Source organism: Pezoporus flaviventris, unplaced genomic scaffold (genome assembly GCF_033815535.1).
Source record: "Pezoporus flaviventris isolate CSIRO_AGI_PZ_B2104156 unplaced genomic scaffold, CSIRO_AGI_Pfla_v1 ptg000021l, whole genome shotgun sequence".
NCBI lineage: Eukaryota > Metazoa > Chordata > Aves > Psittaciformes > Psittacidae > Pezoporus > Pezoporus flaviventris.
In genome coordinates this window covers 13,343,338-13,353,594 of record NW_026892569.1, presented here as the reverse complement: position 1 = coordinate 13,353,594, position 10,257 = coordinate 13,343,338, and the positions used below count along the sequence as shown (strand labels likewise).

General features: G+C 38.4%; 1 protein-coding gene across 4 annotated transcripts in view; it reads left to right on the top strand.

Moving 5' to 3' along the window:
- The window catches only part of CENPP (centromere protein P), a 141,829-nt gene that overhangs the window by 108,090 nt on the left and 23,482 nt on the right, over positions 1-10,257 (top strand). Inside the window, exon 6 of one of the 4 annotated variants that reach the window (XM_061456204.1) lies at positions 54-230. The exons of the other annotated variants lie outside the window; for them this stretch is intronic. Coding sequence (XP_061312188.1) covers positions 54-215 — 162 coding nt within the window. The 3' untranslated portion in view covers positions 216-230. Of the gene's footprint in view, positions 1-53; positions 231-10,257 lie in introns of those variants that run through there. 4 annotated transcript variants of the gene reach the window in all.

Below are 10,257 nucleotides of genomic sequence, written 5' to 3'. Positions count from 1 at the left end.
CTTATTTATGGAAAATAAAATGACTGAAGCGTTTTCCCTTCATTTTTTGTAAGGCTAATTACATCCTGAAACATGATCCTGAAGCACAGCTATGCAGAAGCTGCAGGGAAGTTAGTAATCCAACTATGAGAAATGAGAGGGTAAGGGGGAGGATAATGGTGCATTACCACAAGTTCTTTGTAGGCCAGCAGAGCCTTCTTATTCATTCCAGATAGACCTTCTTCAGGTTGTCAGTGTTGGATAAGATGCTGAGTCTACTAAGCCTCAGAAATGACAAATTTACCTGGTGGATGGAGTTGTCTGAGTTCTTCTGACATTAAAAATCTGTTTAGTGCTTAAATTGATACTCTGAGGAGTGTTCAGACAGATAGTCACGGAATGGTAAAACCATTGAGTTAACCATAATTGTTAGCCAGAATGTGGTGGAAAGATACTGGGAAAACACATTGTCTCTTAAAATAGTAATTCAGTTTCGACTTTACAAAGCAAAGCACAGTAGAAAGAAGAAATATTAAACTTCTGTAGTTTCTTAGGAGCTATTTGAAAAGAATGGAGTTGGTTATACTCAAAAAATTGAACTGGCATCTGAAATGAGATGGTGCACTTCAGCACCTGTGCTTAAAAGCATCGATTTATAAAGGGGGGCAGCCCAACAATAAGACAATTCTTCTAGCATAACTGGGGAAAACAGCAAAAAACATCTTCTCGTGTTTTTGCATGTGAGGTAAAAGGCCTTATGTGTTTAAATTATGATGTATTTATTAGAGACAAAAATGACAGCATTCAGTTTGTTATATATTTAAATGTGACTCCTTGCACTTCTAATTGCTGTCTCAGGATCATCTTCTGACAGTGTTCTGACAGAGATCTACAGCCAGCCTACGTAGCTGGGACACAAGACTGCCTACTAGCAGACCAGTAAGGTGGATCTGGACACCCTTTGCTCATGTGAAGCTCTGGTTGAATGCATCTGCTTTGCATGTGACACCTCTGATAGCTGAATTCTAGTAAATCCTTAAAGGTGGATTTTAAAGTTGGGTTGTGTTTTGAAAGGTCACTATCTCCCAGCAGCTTTCCAGAGCTGAGAGGGACACCACCTTGTCTCATCTGCTAGATCATAAATTGAAAATCCTACATCCTCTAAGAAGAGGTCCTGCCTGACCAATTTGGTGGCCTTCTATGATGGGGCTACAGAACTGATGGACAGGGGTAGAGCAGTTGATGGCATCTACCTGGACTTGTGCAAAGCGTTCGACACTGTCCCACACGACATCCTTGTCTCTAAATTGGAGCGACATCAATTTGATGGATGGACCACTTGGTGGATGAAGAACTGGCTGGATGGCCGCATGCAAAGAGTTGTGGTCAATGGCTCAATGTCCGGCTGGAGACCAGTAACAAGTGGTGTCCCTCAGGGATCGGTGTTGGGACCGGTCTTGTTTAACATCTTCATCGCTGCCATGGACAGTGGGATTGAGTGTGCCCTCAGCAAGTTTGTCAATGACACCAAGCTGTGTGGTTCGGTTGGTACGCTGGAGGGAAGGAATGCCATCCAGAGGGACCTTGACACACTTGTGAGGTGGGCTGATGCCAACCTCATGAAGTTTAACCATGCCAAGTGCAAGGTCCTACACCTGGGTTGGAGCAATCCCAGGCACAGCTACAGGTTGGGCAGAGAAGAGATTCAGAGCAGCCCTGCAGAGAAGGACTTGGGGGTGCTGGTCGATGAGAAAATGAACAAGAGCTGGCTTCAGTTTGCACTTGCAGTCCGGAAAGCCAACTGTATCCTGGGCTGCATCAAAAGGAGTGTGACCAGCACGTCAAAGGAAGTGATCTGGCCCCTCTACTCTGCTCTTGTGTGACCTCAACCTGGAGTATTGTGTGCAGTTCTGTTGTCCTCAACATAAAAAGGACATGGAACTGTTGGCATAAGTCCAGAGAAGGGCCATGAGGATGATCAGGGGACTGGAGCACCTCCTGTATGAAGATAGGCTGAGACAGTTCGGGCTGTTCAGCCTGGAGAAGAGAAGGCTGCATGGAGACCTCATAGCAGCTTTCCAGTATCTGAAGGGGGCCTATAGGGATGCTGGGGAGGGACTCTTCATTATGGACTGTAGTGATAGGACAAGGGATAACAGGTTAAAACTTAAACAGGGGAAGTTTAGATTGGATATAAGGAGGAAATTCTTTCCTGTTAGGGTGCTGAGGCACTGGAATAGGTTGCCCAGGGAGGTTGTGAAGACTCCATCCCTGGCAGTGTTCAGGGCCAGGTTGGATGAAGCCTTGGGTGAGATGGTTTAGTGTGAAGTGTCCCTCCCCATGGCAGGGGGTTGGAACTGGATGATCTTAAGATCCTTTCCAACCCTAACTATTCTGTGATTCTTTGATAAGACATAAGTACCATCTGGACGTGTCACTTAATCGGTATATAGACTTCTCCAAAACAGATACTTTCGCAAGAGGAGTGAAGCATGAAGGCTTTCTAATTGATCTGAGATGATCTCTTCATCTTCATAATGTGTATTCCATAGTCAGGGCAATTGCTTGTAAGCAAACACTTCCTCTGATGCCATTACTGGTTTTAATATGTGAGTAAAAAGTCCTGGAGGCATTACAGTTCTGGTGGTACCCATGTTTAGCAGTCCTTGTGGTTACCTTTAGATCTCTGTTTTCCTTTAACATGTGTGCCAAAATGTACTTTCTCCTACATACGTCTGGTGCCATCTGGCATATCTGTTACACATGCTGAAGTTGAAATATCCAAACAAAAGGCTGTTGTACTAAAGAAATAAATAATCTGGGTTGTTCTTCTCCTTCATCCCTCTAGTTACCTGGCGTAAGAGTGTGGCTTTGTGATTGTAGTGGTATCTGCCATTAGTATGAAACAGAATGCCTGGGAGGCTCTTGCTTATCTTTTTCTCGGCTTCTGTTAAGGAAGAAATAAAGACACCCTGAGGGATCTGCAAAGACATAGCTCCCTCTTTGTGCAAATGACAGTACACTTTCCTGCAGTGAACAACATTTGAAAATTGTAGGAGCTGTTAAAGGAAGTGTCCTGTGGTTATGTGGTAACTGGAGGGTTTGGTTTTTTTTTTTAATTTGTAAAAGTAGTATCTGAAAATGAACATCATCTGCTGCATTCCAAAAGGATTTAAATGTATGTAAAATTAGTAATTAAATATTGGTTTAATACTGTTATTTACATTCAAATCTACTATGTAAGCTTGCCTAAGAAAAAATGGTGTATATTGTACTAAAATCTCAGACTAGGGTGGCCTTGCAAATGATTTCAGACATATACAGTTCAGGCAGTTTCTATGTGAGTAAAATACATTGCAGTATCCTCAGGGATCTCATATTTACTGTCTGAATAATCCAGTCTGAGCAGACCAAGAAGCCAGTATCTGCTTTGCCTGTGAGTACTGTTATGCTGATCTAGCCCATATGCATGGCCAGTCATTTGAATGAGGTGTGCAACATGAATGTCTGTTAAGATGCCTTAGTGTGGAGTGGTCTCCTTTGAGTGACTAATAACTAAAATAATTTTCTATTATTTTATATCTTACGGCAAACTGTCACCAGAGCATTGTGGCTTAGTGTCTTGAGCAAGATGCATAGGATATGTGAAATGAATGTGGAAGCCTGGAGCCTCTAGCATGGATTCTTCACGAAATACAGGCTGATCTCTTTTCCTTATAATTTGTTATTTGTAGAGGGGCAAGACTGTCCCTCTTTCTTTGCCAAAATTATCCAGTGGAAAATTATTCAAGGAAGTCTTCTTCAGTGAAAAAGGGGGATGAGAATTTAGATTGGCATCAAGCTTATTTATAGTGGTTACAACAGATTTTTATAACATCTCCAATGGTACCTACTAGATGACAGCCAGTAGTGGAAATAAGCTTTTAAGCAATTTGATACATTTGAAATAAACCTGATTTCTATTTCTTCCTCAAAGAGCTTCTTTTCAAACACTTAGGTAAGTCTCACTTCTGTGAACATAAAAGAGACCGTGAATTAAGGCAGCAACGCTCCTGGACCCTTATACTGGTATGAAGTATTTTTTGAGATTTTAGGTATTTCTAATAATTGTAACTGGTTCACTATTTCTGCCCGAGTTTTCTCATCTGTTGCCACATTAAATAGAAATGAAATAAAGAATTAGAATCTTTCTAAAAAACTCTACTAGGGAAGTGTGTAAGAGTGAGTGTGCTTTTTAAGCTGTCTGTCATATGAATATCCCTTATCTCCATATTATGCACCATCCTAGTTATGGCAATAGGGAGCAACAGCAGGATATTTCCTTCTGCTGTTCCAGCAGAACTTTTCCATCTCAGTGGGTTGTGTAACTATAGCCTTTGGTACCAAAAAGTTGGATTCTTTAAGTGTGAGTATTCTTGGCGTGTATTTGAAGCGCAAACTTTAACTGGTTGTATATATTCAACAGATTCCCACACAGATTTAGTTTTGGAACTACATATAACAGATGATGTATGGCTCTTCTCTGCATCTGAATGTTTGCAGTCATTTCTTCATAACAGATAAAATGTGTCTACTTGTGATGTCTACTCATACACTATGAGGGAATATATTTATGAACTGGAGAATAATATTTTGTGGTCTTACAGAATTAATTCCAAAGTGTGAGTGGCAAAAGGAATAATTTTCACCACTACTTTTTCTTAATCTTCTAAACATAACTTCCTACATTGCTACTCTATAACATCAGATTTTAATTTCTCTGGATTTCCTGAGAGCACTAGTAACCACTTTTCCTTTCACAGCAGACAGAAGTTTTAGTCAGTGTACAGTAGTACTATTGTTGTTACTCTTTCTATCAATTTTGCTTCAGGAGTGAATGGTGGGAGGAAAAGCTTATGTTCACACCTGTGGCTCTATTCTAAACCTCAGGTGGGCTAAAATTAATGCATAAGTTAATATGATAGTCTGTGAGGTTGAAAGTGGCATATAGGTTTTCAAATTATGCCTGAAAGTCCACTTAATATGTGGAGTATGCTGAAACAGGGGAGGAGCAACATCTGTTTCTTAATAGTCTTGAAAATACCTTAGTCATCGAAGAAAGTGAGCAGGCTGAAAGAATAGAGGACACCCTAATAAAATAAAAATTCTGAAGCAAACTTAAAATCAAGTATCTAGGATTAGTTTGTTTATGAGTGGAAATTTGAGAGATGATACATGAGTATAGAAACAAGAGCTGAAGTAACTTTTTCTGATCACGTCTTATAGAGACCATGAAGCCTCAGTTCTACATCATACCTTTTAAGAATGTAAATTTTTATCCACATAATGGACAAAGAAAACACATGAAGAGGAATAGTCTTCACTGAGTGAGTTTAATGCTAGGTATAACCTAGCTTATCAGAGGAGAGGAAAGAATGCATTTTAGACAGCCACTGATAATTTACAGGATTGCTTAAATTACCTTCTTAACTTACTGTCTGAGTGTACTCAGGAGGTCATGTAGCTCATCTCGTCCAACCTGATGCTCAAGACAGGGTAAAGATTAAACTCAGAACAGGTTTTTGTTTAGCTGATTTTGGAAGGTATCAAGGGCAGAATTTACACAACTTTTCTTGTCTGCTGGTTCCCATGCCCAGCTGCCACTGAGATTTTTTTTTTTTATTTATTTATCTCTTCTTCCTGAGGATGCCCCTCCATGAAGAACTGTGCTTTGTATTCTCTTCAATATTGCAAAGCTATTCTTTGAATTTCCCTAAGCCGTCTTTTCTCCAGGCAGAACCAGTCTCTTGTTTCTACTAATAGTGAGCAAACCTTAAGGAGTTTGGAAGTGGTTCAAAAGGTTTTACAGCATGCTTGGTTATAAAATGTGATTGAAGATAGGCTTTAAAAAAAAAAAAAAGCCGCCTCAAATGGCTGTATATAATTTTTTGTTCTCTTATTTCATGTATTCTAAACAAAATTAGAGAAAAGGCAATGTGTTTTCATGCCAACTTTGCTGGTTGCCCTTGGCTCTGCAATTGCTCTAAGTACAACTTAGAGTCAGAATTATTTGTAGGGCTGACTACAACTGTGATGAGTTGCCTAGTTATGATGGTTCAGATAGTATATACAGCAGCCATGCAGTACAAGTTTTGGAGATATCTTCTTGCTATGATTCGGAGCAAAACAGAGGAAGTATTGTCTAAAAAAGATGGAAATTGTGTAAGTGGACAGCTTCAGAGTCGTCTTATTTTTGAAGCAAGTTGTAACTGTTTCAGTAATTTGTACAAAACAGCCCCAAATGATAGGCCTGTGGTGTTAAAGATTCTGAGCACTTATGCATATGGAGTACATCCATAGAGTTTTAATTTTGTTGACACCTCCCCCCCCCCCCCCAAAACAAAATCTGCATATTTTCCCTAAAACATTAAAAAGAAACCCTGTTATTTGTAACATGGGCCTTAGCTTATTTTTTTATTTTAAAGTTATTTCAGACTCATCTGAGAATATTTAATGCTTGTCTGCATTTAGGTAATGATCTTATGCTACATGTTGATGTTATCTTGTTGAACAGTATTAAAGGAATAACATGATGTTCCTTGGAAGACATCAAGCTGTGAAATGTTCTGCTTTCTGCAATTATAAATATCATGTACAAATGTTGGAAAGTTCACATCTTCCGCGTTACTGTGCATATCTGTTACTGGATGAAGGTGAAGTTTTCTTCTCACAAGAACTACAGAGTCTGAGCTATCTTTCCTTGCTCAGTATGTCATGCCATAGCATTTCAGTCACCAATTCATGTCCTTATTTTGTTAGGACACTTCGCTGCTCTGTGTTTCTTTTTACAGGCATCGTTTTATTTGTCTTCCAGATAGCAGCACCTTTACTGAGAGCATCCTTTAGTTACCTGTTTGTCATATCCTAAGCTTCTGAGCATTTGTCATCGAACCATAATGAAGGTGTGAGTCGTCATAGATACCTGCAGTAGACCCAATGGGGTTTTATCTTATAGGACATGCTTTACAAGGTATCCTGACAAGGCAGGTGGCACTGGCTCCTTGAATCTTAGGAAATCCTCTCCTTACCATCCCTGGTGAAGCACCTCCAAAGTTACATGGCTGCCTTAGTACTATTATCTTCATCGCTGATCTTTAAACAGGTCTTACAAATGAAAATATCAGCTTAGTGTTCAAGTATCAGCTGAAGCAACATATACAGCTTTAGCAATTATTGGGAAAAGAGCAGGAAACAAAACTGAAAACATCATTATGGCACATGTAGGCACTTGAGAATTTAGTATGGTACTTATGCCATGCTTCATCTCTAGGTCCTTCACCTTCACACAGTGTGAGGATTTCAGGATACCCCGTCCACCCATTCTGGTAGTTTTTCAGCAGTGCCAGAGAGAGCACCCCAGGTCTTGACAGCAGAAGGTGGTCAGGCAACACTTGTAATCAGAGCATAAACACATAGATTTTTCTTTTCCAGGCTTTATGATCGGATGCAGGGCTGCATCCTAGGGTGCCCCTGAATAGCTCTGATCACAGTATTTGCTTTAGCTCATATTCCTTTATTCCTTTTTCTCCCTTTTCCACAGGTGAGCAGTAGCCACATGCATGCATACCTTAGCATACAGTTTATCAAATTTGTTATCGGGGGGAGGAAACCCAACCCTCTGTACATTGTCACCTGTTGCCACGTCTTACCTGGTACGATTCTGTAGCTTTCATATTCCACAGTCATCCTTATTTTTAATAGCTTTCATGTTAATACACATTTCTTGATGATTTCTGTTTTACTATGTTATTTATGGAAGGGCTGTGTTGAAGTTATTTTATTTATTCCTAAACCACTGATGGAAATACTGTTTCTGTGAGTCAAAAAACACATCCAGATTCAGGAATTTAGAGCTTTTTCCATTTTGCTGAGGAATTTGAAACAAAAGAGACAGTACTGAAAATTACAGCAGCATTTTTTAACCTTCAAATAAAAGAATGTAATGACATTTTTAAATTGCTTTACTCTCAGTTGTCATGGTGAATCTTTGCAGTTGCTGCCTGGTTTTGATCAAAGACAAAGATGGAATCCAAATTTCAAAATACTGATGTGTTTGGTTTTTTTTTAAACATAACACACAAATTTATAGTTGGAAAAAAATGGGGGGGGGGATTTATAACTGTTAAAGTCAGCACAAAACATGAGATGGGGAATTTGGGACTGGCAGTACACTATATTTCTAAAACCTATAGCAGTTACTGCGTGCCTTTTTTGTAATCGGCGGTCACCAATATCCTTAAGAAAAAAAGACTTAAGGATAATGTGTTGCTGGGAAACCTTAACAGATTAAAACCAGATTTTCCTCATATATTTAAAAATAGTACATTGCAAAAAGCATTGAGTACTTTAGGTGGGAATAAACATAAGTTTGCATAACTGCATCCAAGTTCCAGCTCTTCATTGAAGAGAACAGAATATACAAAGTATCAATATTCATTCTTATTAACTTTCTCAAATCCTAATTATTGCCACAACTCAGTGCCTCTTGGTTATGTTTCCATTCAGTCATACAACAATGTTTTTAGTTTGAGATATGTTTTTCTCACTTTATATCTAAAATGCCAGTGAACAGACAGAAGTAATTTGTAAGCCCTTCCTTCAGGAGCTACCTCAGATCTGAGGCTGGTATGTGTCGCGTACTGCCTGTATGTGCATCAGTGAAGAAATTTAGTAGAATTTTTATTATTTCTATATCTCAATAGCCTGTTCTCTGTGGTGTTGCAAAGCCAGTAGTCCACCTAGCACAACTTTAAAACTCTGGCTGTTGTAAGTGAACATGTGCAATTTTCAATGCCCTTCTGTCTTACCTCTCCAATAGTATCACTTCTTTTTTCAGGTTCAAATGCTGATACTTCCCTGTATGTTGGCCAATTATATTTCAATTATTTACTGATTTGTATTTTTCCAAAATATTAATCTTAGCAACTGAGCATTTCATCGGTGTGTCTGAAATAGCACAATGAGCTTGGTTTGAGATTTGTTTTTTTGCATGTGCCAGTATTGAATATTGTTCCTCATCAATACAATGTTGAGGTTTCTGGCTTTCTTCTAAGGTAATCATATTTTGCAGCATAAATACAAAATATGTATTTAATTTGGAGTAAAAATTATTCATTAAGTATTATTGATTAATTTGGAGTAAAAAAGAAGTAATTTAATTTGGTCTTGTCCTTGTCATAGTTCACATAATATTATCTTTTATTTTTGCTGTACCCAAGCTTTGTATAAACGGAAGACTATTTATCCAAATATTTTTACATTCCTTTAAGTTTGTAGTTTTGGATCTTAATTTCAGCAAGTGCTCATTTAATTATGGGAGTATCATTCTATATCAAAGAAATTGCTCTAATATTTTCAGACACAGATACTCTGTTCTGGGAAACCCCATCACATTACTAGTATCAGTGTGACAAATTTGAAGTTCTCTTTTCAGTTCTTGTTGATCAGAAATATCCCCCTAACAGATTTTCACAGTTTATTTCTTTTCTAAAATCTTTTTCTCATGTAAACTATGAAGCATTCAGAATGGTTCACTACAGGGTTTTGAAGGTCATGGCAACCCCAACAGTCGCATTTTCTTTCAAAAGGCACGCACATCATACCCAGAGCAAGGAGACTGTTTAAATAAAGATTGGACTAAAATGAACATATACAAAGTCTGTATTTTAAATATAGAAAATTAGGATTACTTTATCTGCATGTAAATACTGAAAATAGATTGTTTGCAATTAAAAATTAGGCTGTACTATTATTCGAATGGCTTTTCCCTATTTGTTTGCCCTTTTAAAAGCAATGATTTGTTTTCTGTGTGCTTCGCCATGCTTGGTTGCTCTTGCCATTTGTAGACAAAATGACAGAAGACTGTGTCCAACAGAACACTGTGCACTTCTCTAACAAGTGAATGTAATTTTTCTGAACTTTTTCTGTATACTGTTGCCAACTTGAATTGTATCAGAAATGAAAGAAGAAAATCAATCTTACAGATAAAATTGTCTGCTAGACATTATTGGGTTCCTGTTCCTTGCTTCATGTATCACTTCTGTTTGTTAGCTGAGGTATTTTCACATTGGTTTTAATATTAAATAGAAATTAGTAACTGGATGCCTCTTCACTGAGAGACTGTCTCAGGAAGGAGGTGTAAACTGAGGACACAAATATTTTGAAGCTTTTTAGTCAAAAAGAAGGATTTCTTGGCAGCTGGTACAGGAAGAGAATTTAAGGAAAAAAAGAAAAAACCCA